This window comes from Podarcis melisellensis, assembly GCF_964234715.1.
Source record: "Podarcis melisellensis genome assembly, chromosome: 7".
Lineage (NCBI taxonomy): Eukaryota > Metazoa > Chordata > Lepidosauria > Squamata > Lacertidae > Podarcis > Podarcis melisellensis.
In genome coordinates, this window is record NC_138539.1 from 37814537 (window position 1) to 37832609 (window position 18073).

Genomic DNA, 18073 nt, shown 5'->3' on the forward strand with positions numbered 1-18073 from the left:
GAAACCAGCTTGCTCTACAACAGATAAATGATGGAGTCATATATTTGTAATTTTGGAAGTCTCCATGATGGACGTTGGAAACACAATACGACAACTTGGCAAGTTACAGTGGGGAAAACTAGGAAAATATTAGGCAGCATGAGATTTTCATGTATTCATGAATGTTTCTGGGATGACAGATCAAACCAATGTACTGCATTTTCTGTTTTACAGGTAAACAGTGGGGGAAATAGCATCACAACTGAAGAAAATTTCACTTCATATATTTATTTCATTGGCATACGCTTGGTGCTTCAGATCAGGAAACAATGAGCTGGTTTACTCAAATGCTGCAAAACTTGATTAGTTTTCCTTATTTAGAAGAATACCTGAGCTCAGTGGTTCACCCTTGGTGGTTTCGTAAGCTTCTGATTTTGCTTTGTTCATTAATGATAGATATATATTTGGTTGGCTGTGCTTGCTCATTTGGGCTATATGTTTACATGAAGATGAATAAGCACCAAGAAACTGGTCCTGAGAGCAAAATTTGGAAAAAGCCAAGGAATTTTTTTGCTAATATTATAGATATATTTGGAAAGATATGGCATGGTGAGTGAAAGTTTCTTTCATAGCGATAATTCTTTCTTATGAGTCACTATAATTTCATAGGACTGAGGATCAGAATTTCAGGCTTGAAGCACTGGAACAATAGTTGCCACAGTGAATCCGGACTGGACCTCTGAACCCCCCTCAGAGTCACAACAGCTACAAGTTTGGGTTGGCTACATAAGGATTGAAACAAAGGCATGGCTATTTACAGTGGTACCTCAGGTTAAGTACTGAATTCATTCCGGACAAAAACAAAGCATTTTATGAAGTATGAAACTAAGGCGGTTCTGTGAACCGCCCTGAGGCCTCAAGGTATAGGGTGGTATATAAATAAATGATAAAATAAATAAATAAGACAGATTACAAAAGAAAGGGTCAGCTGGTGGCTGCATAAACACCATACATTTAAACCACATTTTAAGTATGCTTCTTCTCCAAAAAGAAACCTGGAGAATTTCTTTACCCCTCACAGAGACACAATTAGCAACTATGTACAGTGGTACCTTGGCTTACAGACGCTTCAGGTTACAGAACTTTGCTTCAGGATGAGAACAGAAATCGCACCATGGCGGTGCAGGGGAAGAAGGAGTCCCCATTAGCTTAGGTGGTACCTCAGGTTAAGAACAGTTTCAGGTTAAGAACGGACCTCCAGAATGAATTAAGTTCTTAACCTGAGGTACCACTATAGTTGCTATGGAGGTCAAAAGTGGGTTTCCAATGGGTTTGCAGTTCCGGGCTGACCCGGCTGTCAAACTGTGATCTCTGGACCCCAATGCACTCCTGCAGCAGGCTGCGTTGAATTTCTGTTCTCATCCTGAAGCAAAGTTCTTAACCTTAGGTACTATTTCTGGGTTAGCGGAGTCTGTAACCTGAAGTGTCTGTACCCTGAAGCATCTGTAAAGACGCTCCTCCCTGCAAGAGAGGGGAGTGGTTGTGGGCGGGAGCCCGAGCACCGCCCAGCAGGGGGCGTTAGCCCCCTGCCTCCACCTCAACTGGCTGGCACCCACGCCCCTCAGCAGGCATCCAACCAGGTGCCTGAGAGGGGGCGTGTTCAGCAGCCTTTTGCTGTGGTGCCAGCCTCTCCCCAGCCTCATTCTTCGTTGTCTCGCCGCGAGTCACCCACCTTCCACTCCCTTTGAGTTAGGGCTTAGGTCAGTGGCCTTGCTATGGACCTTAGGTTGGTCGCCCTGGTTGTCTAGGGGGGCTGGTAGGAGTTTTTCCATTTGGCATTAGGCTTTTTGGTTTTTTCACCTACCTTGTAGCAATCGTCACAACTTTTGTGGTATTGGTGGGTAGGTTAGGCATTGGAATAATGTGTTGTGGTGTGTCGAAGAGCTAGGTGTGGCCATCGCCTATGCCTTCAATTTTTGGGTATTCCGTTAAAGGAATCTGGCGGTCGTGTATTCTGTCCGATGCCTGCTTGGCGGGAGGCCATGGCACGACCCTCGGTGACATCAGGGGAGAGCCTATAGTTGGATTAGCATCAACAGGCTCCACCTACTGGTGAATAAACCCACTTGTTTGAGATATCCAATGCCTAAGCCAATACCTTTTCACTGCTGTAATCAATAAAGTTGTGGCCTTTCCTTGCCCATTAACCTTATATAACGTGTCCTGTGTATTATTTCCACATTGCGGGGGTCGGGTCCTCGAACTAATTTAGGTGGACACTGCGGGAAACAGTATTGTCTAATACAGTGTTTCCCAACCTTGTGCCTCCAGCTGTTTTTGGACTACAATTCCCATCATCCCTTGCCACTGGTCTTGCTAGTCAGGGATGATGGGAGTTGTAGTTCAAAAACAGCTGGAGTCACAAGGTTGGGAAACACTGGTCTAATACAGAGGCCTTTGGCCTGATCCATAGGACTCTTTATATGTTCTCAATGCTTCCCACAGGTCTCAAGCTTTCTCACTTGGTAGAAAGTGATTCAGAGAATGGTCTGAAGATGCCTGAAGCTGGAGCTCTTAGGGACGGGGAACAAAAATTCTCCAGGCCCTGGATAGCTCTCATATTGGTAACACTCTGTACAGAAGGGGGATACTACTCTTTAAATTAAAAAAGTCTCAGAAAAATTTAGTTTACCATAACAACATATTAAACTGTATCAAGGGCTCAACCCTATATAAAAGCTTAAAGTAGACTAAAACAGCAAAACACAGTTTTAGCTCACTCAAAGACTGGGCCAAAATGTTTCCACCTGTGCTCAAAAGGAAGCAAGGAAGGAACATTCTACGAGAGGAGAAATCCCTTCATTCATTAAGGGACCATCACAGAGAAAGTCTTGATCCGTGTGGATGACAACCTAGCATCCAGAATGCTGGAGCATATTGTCGTTGTTGTTTAGTCATTTAGTGGTGTCCGACTCCTCGTGACCCCATGGACCAGAGCATGCCAGGCACTCCTGTCTTCCACTGCCTCCTGCGCTTCAGTCAGACTCATGCTGGTAGCTTCAAGAACACTGTCCGACCATCTCGTCCTCTGTCGTCTCCTTCTCCTTGTGCCCTCAATCTTTCCCAACATCAGGGACTTTTCCAGGGAGTCTTCTCTTCTCATGAAGTGGCCAAAGTATTGGAGCCTCAGCTTCAGGATCTGTCCTTCCAGTGAGCACTCAGGGCTGATTTCCGTAAGAATGGATAGGTTTGATCTTCTTGGAGTCCATGGGGCTCTCAAGAGTCTCCTCCATCTTCATAATTCAAAAGCATATAACAGAGCTTTTAACCTGATCTTAAATTTAATTTTTTTTATGAACCACACTGATTTCCTCCAGTAATGGTTGCGATATGTCTTTATTGCATTTTGTATTATTTTCAGGTTATGAACCTACTGGTATAGAAGATATCCCTAAAGGACCAGGGATTATTATTTATCATCATGGAGTTATGTCTCTCGGCTATATCTTATTTGTGGCTAGATATTTTTTAGAGACGGGGAGAGCATGCTCTCCATTAATGCATCATGTCGCGTATTGGATACCAGGTAAATTATTTAAATTTAAATCATGCTTTGTTACATAAAACATGTAAAATATGACATAAAACAATGCTATAAGCTATGAAACAATGCTATAAAATATAAAACTGTATATCAGGAAAGCAGGTAAAAACAACTGATAAATAAAATAGCAGCAACAGGTGAAATAGTTTCATTAGTGCAGATGAAGGTACCTTTGCACCAAGTCTTTGCTAGTAAAAGAGAAAATGCAGGATGAATAATTACTTCCAATTTACAACTGAGTCCCCAGAAATGGTCTCCATGAAGAAATGCTGTGCTTTTCTGTCTACATTCTTCCCCAGAGATCTAAAAACTGAGGAATCTGGATAATGTGTCATCTGATTCCTATGTTGTGGTTCGAGGGCCCGACCCCCGCGAAGTGAAATGAAGACACAAGGACACGTGATATAAGGTTAATGGGCTAGAAAAGGCCACAACTTTATTGATTACAGTAATGAAAAGGTATTGGCTTAGGCATTGGATCGAAACAAGTGGGTTTATTCACCAGGGGTTCATCACCTGTTGATGCTAATCCAACTATAGGCTCATCCCTGCTGTCACCGCGGGTCGTGCCATGGCCTCCCGCCAAGCAGGCATCGGACAGAATACACGACCGCCAGATTCCTTTAACGGAATACCCCTAAAAATTGAAGGCATAGGCGATGGCCACACCTAGCACTTCGACACACCACAACACATTATTCCAATGACTCGTGACGGGACGACGACGAGGAATGAGGCCAGGGAAAGGCTGACGCTGCAGCAAAAGGCTGCTGAACACACCCCCACCGCAGCACCTGGTTGTGTGGCCACCGGGGGGGCGTGAGCGCCAGCCAGGTGAGCTGGAGGCAGGGGGCAACGCCCCCTGCTGGGCGGTGCTCGGGCTCCCGCCCACAACCACTCCCCTCTCTTTCAGGAACAACTGAAATAGTTTCGTTAGTGCAGATGAAGGTACCTTCGCACCAAGTCTTTGCTAGTAAAAGAGAAAATGCAGGATGAATAATTACTTCCAATTTACAACTGAGTCCCCAGAAATGGTCTCCATGAAGAAATGCCGTGCTTTTCTGTCTACATTCTTCCCCAGAGATCTAAAAACTGAGGAATCTGGATAATGTGTCATCTGATTCCTATGCTATGACTACAAGCTCTCATGTAATAATTGCTCTTCACTTTAATACCAGAACAGGGCAAGGCGTAGGCTTTGGGGTGTCTAAGTTGATGATTTCCTCAAGTACAAAGAGTTTTACAAAGTTCAGTCATTAGTAAAGATGGGATATTCCTTACTGGAAAGAAGAATGCAAAGTATGGGATTCTGCTTGGGAGCATCTGCACTAGCAAACCACCTGCGCAAAATCCCTGTATTCAGACACCACTGGGTGGCAGCTGGGACGGGGTGGGAGCTACAGCTAAGGAAAAGGGCAGAAGCCCAAGTGAAGCCCCAAAGACATGTCCGTGGCTTTCATAGCATGTCCAACCAATCACCAAATCTGCACACAGATCCCAGAAAACATGGCCCCACCCAAACACATGGCCAATCAAGGACTTCCACACACAGCTTTTATGCCCCCATGTGACACTGCAATCAAACACACATGGCTGAGGAGATTTCACCCCTCCCATACCCAAGAATCTCCTGATCATCTCCTGAGGTCTCTGCTGACTCTACAGAGAGGAGGAGCAATGTACTGCTCTCTACTTAATTAGTCAAGTGAGTGAGTCTCTGTGTGTGTGAGAGAGAGTCAGTCAGTGTGTCGGAGAGAGAGTGCAAGAGATTGTATTTAGAGATAAGATTGCTGCTAAGAGCAGCTGCAGGCACTCAGAGTAGCATTGATGTATGCTCAGAATATTTAGCTCTGTATATAGTTTGTATTATAGCTGTAGTTATAGAATAAAAGAAGATACTTTACAGAGCTGCTCTCCGAGTGGTTTATACTCTGCAAGACTCTGGAAAACGCTGCTGCGCAACGACTGCATTACTGAGACAGTGAATCCGGTGCTCTCAGCTCCAAGCTGTGAGTCCACAGCACTGTGACCAGTTCCTGTGAGAAACGGAGGTCTCTGGCAGTGCTACCCAGCTCGCCCAGCCCAGTCGGGGCTGTAGTGCATGAGTCCAGTTGGTACACTGGCTCAAGGGCGATGCTGACATCGGTTATGGGCCCAGTCGTCTGACCAGTCATTGTTCCAGTCATCCCAGTCATCCCAGTCGCCAGAGGTGTCTGTTGCTGATCGCTGGACGGCGGAACGGAGGCTGCATGCTGGACTGATTTGTGGTGCCTAGAAGCAGAGCTGTGTTGGAGCAGAGTGCTCAAGCTGCCGCTGTAGCTGTTGCTGCTGCTTGAGGTATGTTGCTGACTGCCCAAGAAAGAAGATAGCATCCCTGTTTGCCTGTTAATTGCGCTTTGAGTGGGGAAGAGAGTGGCTGAAGACGTCCAAGGCTTTATCTGTGTTTGCACGAGGGAAGTGTCTTGCTCTAAGTAATAGCAGACATGGCCTGTGCACATTCTGGCCAGATGGCTATGTCCTTTCCCCTCCTCACGCCTGAAAACTATGCAGTTTGGCAAGTTAAGATGAAAGCGCTTTTACAGAGGGAAAAGCTATTTCACACCATAGAAGATGACCCTCCAGATAAAGATGATGATGATTGGTCTGAGTGGCATGCTGCAGATATGAAAGCCCGAGGGACAATTGTTTTGAGTGTTTCAGACCACTTGCTGGTAAACTTAGAGGGTCAAGAGACTGCACAAGCTGTTTGGCATAAGTTGAGAGATATGCATCTGAGACAAAATGCTGGTTCCAGTGTGATTTTCTTCAAGAAGCTGTGCAGGTTACAGTTGCAGAAAGGTGGTGATTTGCCTAGCCATCTATCTCAGTTAAAGCGTCTCAGACAGGACCTTGTTCAGCGAGACCTGGCTATTTCAGAGGCTGTGTTTGCAATGCTAATGATAAATAGCTTAGATGATTCTTACGATGGAGTAGCTGCCCAGATTTCTATACTGCCTTCTGACCGGCTAACAGAAGATTATGTGTCTAGCGTGCTCCTGAATGAGTGGGATCGCAGACAGGCTGTTAGGGAAAGCCGGGACAATGGTGCTGTTAAAAATGTGCCTGAAAATGTGCCTGAGTCTTCAGCAGGGGAAAGTGAAAGTGAAACTGCTGCTGTTAAAGCACTAAAGTTGAAGTGGTGCTTTTCATGTGGAGCACAAGGCCATTTGAGTTTCCAGTGCTGCAAGAAATCTTCAAAGAAGAAGGGAAACTTCAGAGGCAGAGGGGGAGGAGGACGAAATCCCCAAGCACCTGCTACTTCAAAGGTTTTGCTCTCTCGCTGCTGCAGTCAACGTGGGCGGAGTTTCTTCGTGATCGACTCTGGCTGTTCAAACCATGTGGCCAAAGATAAGGATCTCTTTGTTCAGCTTCAGAAACAAGAGAAAGAAATTCATCAAGCAGATGGGACAGTTCTCAGGAGTGAGGCTAAGGGAACTGTGTTCTTAAAGAGCCTGAATACAACTATTAAGAATGTCCTGTATGCGCCTGATATTCAGGATAATTTGTTGAGCGTTTCCCAGCTTGATCATCAGGGTTTTAAGGTGGTGTTTGCTAAATCTCGCTGTGAAATTCGTCGAGATGGCAAGCTCATTCTATATGCAAAATGTGTAAATGGTCTGTATCAATTGCCTTTTGTTTCAGGTACAGGTACTGCAGAAGCAACTGAGAAAGAGTGTTGCAATTTGTCTGTTGATAAGAATGAGAAGATGCATGACCAATGTATTCAGGGTGTACCACCAAAAGGGTTTTCTAAAGAGTTTGCTAACGCTGCGGTCACAAGCAGCTCTGGTGTGGTGTTTGAACCAGTCAATTATAAAGTTAAAAATCTGTCTGCAAAAGATGCAGAACCTTGGCTGAATGCCATGAGAGCTGAGTTGAGTTCCCTGAAACAGAACAATACTTGGGAATTGGTTCCAGCTGAACCAGGTATGAAGTGTGTAGACAGTAGGTGGGTCTACAAAGTAAAAACTGATCAGAGTGGGAAAGTAGTCAGATATAAAGCCAGACTAGTGGCGCGTGGTTTTTCTCAGACACCTGATCAGGACTACCATGAAACGTATTCAACAGTAAGATTTGAAAGTGTTAGACTGTTGTTGAAGATAGCTGCCGAAGAGGGTATGACGATTTCCCATCATGACGTTAATACTGCGTTTTTGTATGGTGTTCTAAATGAGAATATCTATATGTCACCCCCAGATGGTGTGCAGGTAAAAAAGGGAATGGTTTGCAAGTTGAAAAAATCCCTGTATGGTTTGAAACAGAGTGCACGGTGCTGGCACACCAAGCTAACTGAAGTGCTGTTCTCCTTAGGTTTTGTGCAAGGAAAGGCTGATTCATGTGTTTTTGTTAAAGAGTCCAATCAGCATAAGCTTTATTGCATCTGTTTTGTAGATGACATATTATTTGTGTGGAAGGATCAAAACATCTACAAAAGCACTTTGGCAAAGTTGCAAGAGCATTTTGATTTAAAAGACCTAGGAGAAGTTAGCAATTATCTCTCTCTTGAGATTGAGAGAAATGCTCAGGGTGATGTTTTGGTGCATCAGTCACGTAAGATCACTGATGTAATAGAGAAGTTGAACCTGACTGATGCAAATCCTGTGGATACCCCTATGGTCGCAGGTTATCAGCATGACACAAATGCTGAGGTTTTTCCTGATGCAACACTTTTCAGAAGTGTGTTGGGTAAACTTAATTTCATAGCAAGATGCTCAAGGCCAGACATTGCAGTGAGTGTGAATTTAATCAGCAGGTATGCCAATCAACCCACAGTTCAAGATTGGAAAGCGCTAAAACGGATAGCAAGATATATTTTTTTTTTAATATAATTTTTATTAGGTTTATAGAATACAAAATCAAACATCCAAATACAAATTTCAATCAATCTAATGAACTTCCCCCCATCTTCCGGACCCTGCATTCTCTGTAAATTCAAAACATCAGCAATTTGTTAACTTGTTTCAACACAATAATGTATCTTTCATTTTATCGTGTTATCTAGTAATAAAGTTATTTCACTGCACCACCTCTGGCTTCTTGTACCTTATTTTCCATATCAATAATTTACAAATGCTGAAGTTATAATTTCCTAAAAAGAGCATTTTTTAACATTCATACAGCTTATAATGCTTTTTCAAATAGTCCTTAAATTTTTCCCAGACTTCCTCCGTTGTTTCTTCTCCCAAGTCTCGGATTCTGCCAGTCATTTCGGCCAGTTCCATATAGTCCATCAACTGCGTCTGCCATTCTTCCAGCGTGGGTAAATCTTGTGTCTTCCAGTACTTTGCGATCAGGATCCTTGCTGCTGTGGTGGCATACATAAAGAAAATTCTATCTTTCTTAACCACTCTCTGGTCCACCATGCCCAAGAGGAAAGCCTCCGGTTTCTTAGGTAAGGTAAATCTAAGAACCTTTTTTAATTCATTATGTATCATCTCCCAGAAGGCCTTCACCTTCGGGCAGGTCCACCAGAGGTGTAAGAATGTCCCTTCCTCCTCCTTACATTTCCAACATTTGTTGTCGGACAGGTGATATATCTTTGCAAGCTTGACTGGGGTCATGTACCACCGGTATATCATATAAGATATTTAAAAGGAACTATGGATTACAGATTGAGACTTACAAGTCAAAAGTCTGGAGGTCTAGAGATCTATGCTGATGCCAGTTTCGGAAGTGACACAATGGATGGCAAAAGCACATCAGGAGTGTGTTATTTGTACAATCAATGTCTTTTTGATTGGTGTTGCAGAAAGCAGGCAACAGTAAGCTTAAGTTCCTGCAAGGCAGAGCTTAATGCTTTAACCCTTTCCCTGATGGATACAGAGTGGTTGCAGCAACTGTTTAGTGACATAAAAGTGAAGGTCGCTTTTCCTGTTCCGGTTTATCAGGATAATAAAGCATGTATAACTTTGCTCCACTCAGAGGGATGTAAACAAAGGACAAAATATCTGCTAATCAAGCTCCATCGAGCTAGAGAGTGTATTCAAAATGGTATTGTAAAAGTGTGTTATATGCCGGGTAAAGAGATACCTGCAGATATGTTAACCAAGGTTGTAAGCAGAGAACAACTTTTGGAGTGTGTGTGCAAATTGCAGTTATGTTAAAGATTCTTGAATGGTCGGATGAAATGGGGGAGGATGAGGAGATTTCACCCCTCCCATACGCAAGAATCTCCTGATCATCTCCTGAGGTCTCTGCTGACTCTACAGAGAGGAGGAGCAATGTACTGCTCTCTACTTAATTAGTCAAGTGAGTGAGTCTCTGTGTGTGTGTGAGAGAGTCAGTCGGTGTGTCGGAGAGAGAGTGCAAGAGATTGTATTTAGAGATAAGATTGCTGCTAAGAGCAGCTGCAGGCACTCAGAGTAGCATTGATGTATGCTCAGAATATTTAGCTCTGTATATAGTTTGTATTATAGCTGTAGTTATAGAATAAAAGAAGATACTTTACAGAGCTGCTCTCCGAGTGGTTTATACTCTGCAAGACTCTGGAAAACGCTGCTGCGCAACGACTGCATTACTGAGACAGTGAATCCGGTGCTCTCAGCTCCAAGCTGTGAGTCCACAGCACTGTGACCAGTTCCTGTGAGAAACGGAGGTCTCTGGCAGTGCTACCCAGCTCGCCCAGCCCAGTCGGGGCTGTAGTGCATGAGTCCAGTTGGTACACTGGCTCAAGGGCGATGCTGACAATGGCACCCTTGCTGTAGTGTTCATGGCCCTCCACTGCCACTTCCCCCACATCATCTTCCTCTGCACGCACACAGCAGCCACACAAGGAAACTATGACATCACAGAAAGGTCATTTAAAGGAAGGAAGGAAGGAAGGAAGGAAGGAAGGAAGGAAGGAAGGAAGGAAGGAGGCCAAAGAGGCGCAGTAGCACAGAGTGCTGTTTGGAGTTTTTCCACTAGGTTAATTAATGCAGCATATAACCTCCACCATTGGTATCTGTGTACCAATCTCTGCTGGTGGAGGCATTTTTCCATCAGCATTGTCTCCTCTGTGCCATGCGTGTATCTCTCTCCCCCCCCCCCCCGTGTGTGTATCTACTATATCCAAAAGCTCTGCACCCTAAAGGGATTGAAGGTTTGGATGGTGCAGCAAGGCACTGTGAGCTGTATTTTTATCATAATGCAAACCTGAATGTACTACAGACTTGACTTGAGGAACACATGTCTAAAAAGTGGCCACCTCAGCACTCAACCCCACTCAATGTGCTTTCCAAAAAAAGCCTACTGTCAGAACCTCTGAGCAAAAGAGGAATTAGCATAAATTTCTCCTCCATGAAATCCTAGTTGAAATGTATTAGCAGAGAGCTATGCTTGTGATCCATATTAGTGCAATATCTTTGGAATAATGACACTTGTATTGTACCACACTATTTCCTATATAAGTTTCACATAAATACATTCTTCTATTTGGGGCTTATTTTTTCAGGGCTGCAGATGTTTTATTATGTGATCAGGTTGAAAACTTACAAGAAAGCTGAAATTGTGGAAATGATGAAGAAAGGCCGTTTACTGGGCGTTTCACCTGGTGGAGGTAAAGAAGCAGTGTATAGTCATGATTACTGCATAATGTGGGGTAAACACACAGGTTTTGCTCAGGCAGCTTTGGAGGCGAAAGTGGTGAGTGATCTTTGTGCAGTTTGCATTGCCTTCACAATTATCCTAGATAAGATGTAATGTGTTGACATCCTTGATCCAGCATCCGAAAAAGTTGAGATGGCAAATATCCTGTTTGGGGGTCAAATGATATCTGGAGTGCCACAGCTCTCCCCACCCCTGCTTTAAAATAAACCTACTGGAATTGGTGACATTTAAAAAGAGAACCTGCGTTTATTTTTATCTTTCTTTTTTATATATAATTTTATTTTTAAAAATTGTTTTACTATTTAAAATACTCATTTTACATTCTTAAGATATCAATGACTTCCTTTCTTCTCCTTTGATAGTTCATTTTACATATCATAAATCCTTGCATATTTTACAAAAACTATACTATTCAGTTTTCCATTACTGAATCCATCAAAACATATTACACTGCAGTATTTATCTTAATGCTGCCAGTCATCATCTATTTCAAGATCCTTCTCATAATATGTTTGGAGCACTCAGTCTTTGATTATTTCTAGAATAAAAAAAGACCAAACAATCTCCTGGAAATGTTTTCTTCTTAGCATACGGGGATTTAACCCTAAAAGCATGATCAATAGCTTGATGTACCTCCTGCTTTTGAGTCTCAAGAAGATTTGCAATTGCCTCAATTATTTTATCCCTTATTGCTTCACCAGATTGCTGAGCAATAGATCTAAATCATAAAACCATCTCTTTTTGCCTCAATTTAATTAAAGCCAAATTGTCTGCCAATAGTTCCTGAGAGGCTATAGCTGCCGCCAGTTGAATGCAGGGGGGAGGAGTATAAAAGTTTGAATGCTTTTTCTTTAAAAAGAAAGTTTTCAAATTTCTTATCCCCCTGTCCCCTTCCTTTTATTTCCGATGGCAGACTTTCTTTGTTTGCTTCAGTGCTTCAGCCATCTGGTTCCCATGCAGGATAGTCACCAATTCTAGAGAAGACTCCCCTTTTGTTCTCCTGGAAGTTCGCCAAATAAATCCAAATGCTAAAGACACTTGAATAATAAATCCCTTTTTCCTTGGTTTTATTTTCTGGGAAATCTGCTGCTCGCTGCACATTGGAGCCCAGAGATCGCAGCTTGACTGCCGGGTTAGGCCCGCACCAAATGGAACCTCAGACCCATTGGGAACTTGCTTTTGACCTCCATAGGAACCCTCAGAGTCCTGGTCATCCCCAAGACCTTTTTCAGGTGCTCATTGCCTACGAGCTGCCACCAAACTCCAAAAAGCACTGGCCGGTTGGCTGAACCTGGCTTCCTTTCCCCCTCAGGGCAAACCAGGAAATTCTCCCCCCCCCCTTAAATTCCTGAAAATCTGGAGGACAGCTTCTGAATTTTCTTCATCTGAGAGATTTGAATAGATGTGTCAGGAATTTTAAAGCCAATTACATTATCATTTATGAGTTGCTTCTCATTATAATCCCAGATGTGAAGCATTCTTCGTAGTCCATAACAAAAATTAAGGCTTGGTTGGGACAAAATAATTATCCAATCCTCACCTTTCTTTTCATGTTTGTTTCATCTTTGTTTTTTTTTTACCCTGGCTGCTGTGGCCCAACCCTCCATGTTGAAGAACCACTTTTGAGGGTTGAGAGACAAGGACTCTCATGCAACACATCTCAGTTTACAAAGTCAGTTGTGTATCCCAGAAAGAAGTCACATATTGTGCTTCTATAGCTGGAATAAATGGGTTGCCTCTGGTTCTGATCCCTTTAGCTTTTTCCTCACAGATATTAATAACTGTGAATACCTATTTTGCAATCTATTCCTTTAACACAATGTATTCCTCTGGGTTTCTTTCAACAGGCGAAGATTGCACTTGAAAATCTTCGGGATAAACACCAAAAAAAGGCCAGGAAATATATTAAGAGCTCTTTTAGAATGATTTGATAAGCATTACAAAGTTAACTAGTCCATATAAAATAGTTGCGGCGTTTATGAGAAGGTGTCTGTAATAGGAAGCATTAATACTTATGTTATTAAAGCTAAGGTGATATACACAGAATTGTGCTGGATTGTTTATGAATTATTTGGAAGGGTCCCTAGCTCAGTAGCTCAGCTGTGTGTGCAGAAGCTCCTACGTTTTTGAAGGCGTACAAGTGCTTTTCTGCCCTATCCTGCAATACACACAGTATTCCCCTTTTGGGGGAACTTGCACTAGTAGAGGCAGAATCGAACAGTATAACAGGAAGGCGAGTGTTTAAATAAACATGAAATAATATTACATGTGAAAGAGTAATGTCTATAAATTACCTGTATTAAAACAGTGGCACTTCGTTTATTTTTATAAAAGGGGGCTCCAAGATTTGAGCCCTATAATGCAAATCATTTCAAACTTATAGCAAGAAAAGTAGAGAAAACAAAAATACAGCTGGAATTGGTGAAAAAAGTGAGTGATCTAATGGAAATAGCCAACTCACCTATGAATTTGGATCTGGTGCCCGCCCCACATTTGCACCGCCACCCCCCTGTTGAACACCCTCTTATCAGATGTCAAATAGATAAACAACTACACAACTTTCTGAAGACATCTGAAGGCAACCCTGCATCAGAAAGTTTTCAACTGATGATGTGTTGCTGAGTTTTTTATGTTCTAAGCTGCCCAGAGTGACTGCAGCAACCAGGCTTTTACACACACACACACACACACACACACACACACACACACACTATCTCCTTTATCTTTTAGCTCCTGAAAGACTCATGTTCCCATCTTAGCTGATTTCTTTCTTCCATAGTCTCAGTTATGAATACCAGAGTAGACTGATCAGGATTCAAGAATTTTTGGGCATTAGTTTCTGAAGATGATGTATGGCCCTGTGAACAAAGGCCAAGCTTTAGATCTGAAAATCACTGGGTGTGTAATTATAGAGCTGGGAGGTACATATTCTTGATGATGCCTCACAGTATTATGGTCATTTGCATGGTGCCATGGACATAGATTGTGCCATGGAAATACCATATTTATCGCTCCATAACAAGCACTTTTTTACTCCTAAAAAGTAAGGGGAAATGTCTGCGCGTTTAATGGAGCGAAAGCACTAGATGCCGGAGGGAACCCTCGGCTGAGGCTGCAGTCGCGAGCTGAGGGATGCCTCTGAAGGGATGAGCAAGCACAGTGAGAGTTGCGCAAAGCGGGACAGAAGCCATGTAAGCAGCTCTTGCTTTGTATGCTTTAAATCAAGAAAATCGAGATCCGCTTACACGCTCTGTGCATAATATATTTCTACTTTTTTTCCTCCTCTAAAAACTAGGTCCCTCTTATGGTCAGGTACATCTTGTGCAGCGAAAAATACAGTAAATATTTGGTCACAGTATGCTTCTTAATCTTTAAATGGTTTATTTAATTTATTTAGATTATTATCCTGCTTTTTGACAAATTCCTGAAAGTGATTAGTTCTTTTTACTAAAATAATGATGCTAGAATAATGGAAGCTGCAGAAATATCTATACAAAATATCCAATTAAGCAGTCATGGGAAATCAATCGTACTTGTTGCAATTTTTGTGTGGTATTCATTCAGAAGTGGCTCCATTCTTGTCATCCTGATAGCATCATTGATTGAAGTTCTCACTGCCCACATAGTGAGAGTTTCAACAATGCAGGGTGGATAACACCTTAATGGGGTGTTCCAGCCCATTTGAAAACCACGCCAGCATAGTTGGAGGTGTGGGTGTACCTAGCAATTAAGGAGGCATAGCAACTGCAGGAGACATTTTCTTACATGTCACTGCATTGCACCATGATTGGTTACAGCAGTTTCAGAGTGTGAAGGGGCACTGCTGCTCACCTGACCTCTGACTGGTCACATTGCTGCTGCTTAACAGGAGGTAGAGGGGGAAAGGCAAGTTGGTCAGCATGGTATAAACAAACAAGCAGGATCAGTGGAGTGGCTCCATTGATGTGTTTTAATCACACCCACCTTGCCACTATCTTCCCCACTCTCCCTCTACCTCCAGATAAGTAGAAGTCATGCAATACACTGGTTCGTTCCCCCACAAAACCCTCAGCTATTGGATTACAAAGAAATAACCCCCTTCCCTCAATCATATATCTGAATATTTATCCCAGTTGTAATGATTTATCCCAGTTGTAAAATTTTGAAGCCGTTATTTCCCATATTCTTTCTGCTGCCTTCACTACCATCTTACCTCCATATTGGAGAAGCAGATAGCTTCTCCTGAATAGGCTGTACCAAGGGAAGGAAGGAACAGCAAAATGATATAAAGATAAAAGAGAATTGATCCTTCTAGTCCTTTGCAATCTCTCATTTTCTTAGTTGCTTCCCTGTCCAAAGCCATTCGTTCTAAAACATTCAGGTGTTGAGATAGACTGTGAAGAAAGGGTCCATTTGGCCAGTGGGAGCTGCGGCATAAGGGTTGATGAGCCAAATTCAGGCTGTGCAATTAAAACTGATAAAACGGCAATCTGCCCTCTGCCAGGGCCTTCCTGTCTGCCTTCACACTTATGACATGGGGATGCCACTGCCTGGCAGTTTTTTCCTCCTCAGTTTCTGTTGCCATTGTAGTACTCAGTAGAGATGATGACTGGGGCATAAGTACAATCAGTGGCTCTGGGTTTTCTTCTTGTTGGCATTCCTGCCTTCTGCACTACCCATCCTAACAGGTGCCTTTTTATTTCCTCCACCCACGTGCCAAAAGAACCTTTACCTATTCAGCCTTTGCAAGGGTTGGTGGGCTTCTGTGGCACATTTGTCTTGGCTACTTTCATATCACTTTCATGTGTGTTTTTTTGAGAAATAAACGTTAAGACCACCATATGTGTATGTGATTACAGTATTGCTCTGACATAACTGACAAATGCATGTTGGACCCCCACCTGACAATATTGAACATGTACCAAAAGCCGGAGACCCTTTGATGTCAAAGCATGTCTTCCTGGAATTTCTGGAGCTACTGAGAAAGCAAAGCATACTGCAGGAGCAACGAGTGAAGAAGCTTTTTGATGAGCTGCCTGCAGAAAAATCAGCATGGCAGAATTTAACCAAACAATCAAACAGATGGTATTGGAGATCTTAGACAATGGCTAGAGCACAAGTAGCTGATCAAGTTTATTAGAGTAGGATTGATTACTGAGGATGATTACTTGAGATTCAGTATTCAAACCTAGTAGGTGTTAATGAAATCCACCTACACATGCTGCTGTAGAATTAACAATAATAATAATAATAAATTTTATTTATATCCCGCCCTCCCCAGCCGAAGCCCGGCTCAGGGCGGCTAACAACAATAAAACAGTACAACAGAACAACACAACAACACAACACTCTAAAATCATTCATTATAAAATTAACTCAAATCAAACCAATGGCAACCATTGGGCCAGAGCTCCGCAAAGATTGCCGAAGGAGTGAGTCAGGCTGTGCCCTGCCCAAAGTCCTGGTGGAACAGCTCTGTCTTGCAGGCCCTGCGGAAAGATGTCAAGTCCCGCAGGGCCCTAGTCTCTAGTGACAGAGCGTTCCACAGATCGGAGCCACAGACGAAAAAGCCCTGGCTCTAGTTGAGGCCAGCCAAACCTCTCTGTGGCCTGGGACCTTCAAGTTGTTTTTATTTGAAGACCGTACGTATCTCTGTGGGAAATACCAGGAGAGGCGGTCCTGTAGGTTCGAGGGTGCTAGGCCGTATAGGGCTTTAAAGGTTAATACCAGCACCTTAAACCTGACCCTGTACCCCACCTGGAGCCAGTGCAGCTGGTATAGCACCGGGTGAATGTGATCTCGCAGCAAGGACCCCGTAAGGAGTCTCGCCGCAGCATTTTGCACCCGCTGGAGTTTCTGGCTCAGTCTGAAGGGCAGCCCCACATAGAGCGAGTTACAATAATCCAGTCTGGAGGTGACTGTCGCGTGGATCACAGTGGCTAGGTCATGGCAAGAGAGGTAAGGATCCAACCGCTTAGCTTGGGGAGATGAAAAAATGCCGCCTTTGTTATAGCTGCAATCTGCACCTCCATGGAAAGGGAGGTGTCGAACATTACACCCAAACTCTTAGCGGACGGTGCTGGCACTAATTGCACCCCCGCAAGAGATGGGAGTTGCCCCCCTCAATCCCATATAGTCCCATCCCAGCCACAGGACCTCTGTTTTCGAAGGATTTAGCTTCAACCAGCTCCCACGTAACCATCCAGCCACAGCATCCAAACATCTGATCAGTGTGTCTGGGGCCGAGTCAGGATGGCCATCCATCAACAGATAGAGTTGGGTGTCATCAGCATACTGATGGCAACCCAGCCCAAAACTCCGGACAAGCTGGGCGAGGGGGCGCATAAAGATGTTGAAAAGCATCGGGGAGAGTATCGCACCCTGAGGCACTCCACACACCAAGGAGTGGCGCGATGACTATTCCCCCCCAAGAGCCACCCTCTGTCCCCAACCAGAGAGAAACAAGCACAGCCATTGAAGGACTGTGCCCTGGACCCCCACGTCGGCAAGGCGGTGGTCCAGGAGTTCATGATCGACCATGTCGAAGGCTGCTGACAGGTCTAGAAGAATCAGCAGCCCCGACCTGCCTCGATCTAGCTGCCTATGGAGATCATCTGTTAGGGCGAACAGAGCCGTCTCAGTCTCATGACCAGCACGGAAGCCGGACTGGAATGGATCCAGAGCCGATGTTTCATCCAGAAACCCACCAAGCTGTTCAGCAACCGCTCTCTCAATCACCTTACCCAGGAACGGAAGATTTGAAACCGGGCGGTAATTGGTTAAATCTAAAGGATCTAATGATGTTTTCTTTAAGAGCGGGCGCACCACTGCCTCCTTCAGTACCCCTGGGAATGTCCATGTGCCAATGGACAAATTGATGATATC

At 43.8% G+C, this 18073-nt stretch overlaps 2 protein-coding genes across 2 annotated transcripts in view; both read left to right on the plus strand.

The window, feature by feature from the left end:
- LOC309373411 (DGAT1/2-independent enzyme synthesizing storage lipids-like) overlaps window positions 1-13255 on the plus strand; it is a 48663-nt gene extending 35408 nt beyond the window's left edge. The window contains exon 7 of the mRNA XM_081917613.1: window positions 13057-13255. Within this exon, the coding sequence (XP_081773739.1) occupies window positions 13057-13140 (84 nt within the window). The 3' untranslated portion in view covers window positions 13141-13255. The remainder of the gene's footprint in view (window positions 1-13056) is intronic.
- Window positions 1-18073, plus strand: part of LOC309374807 (uncharacterized protein) — a 136174-nt gene that overhangs the window by 2437 nt on the left and 115664 nt on the right. The gene's annotated exons all lie outside the window — the stretch shown is intronic.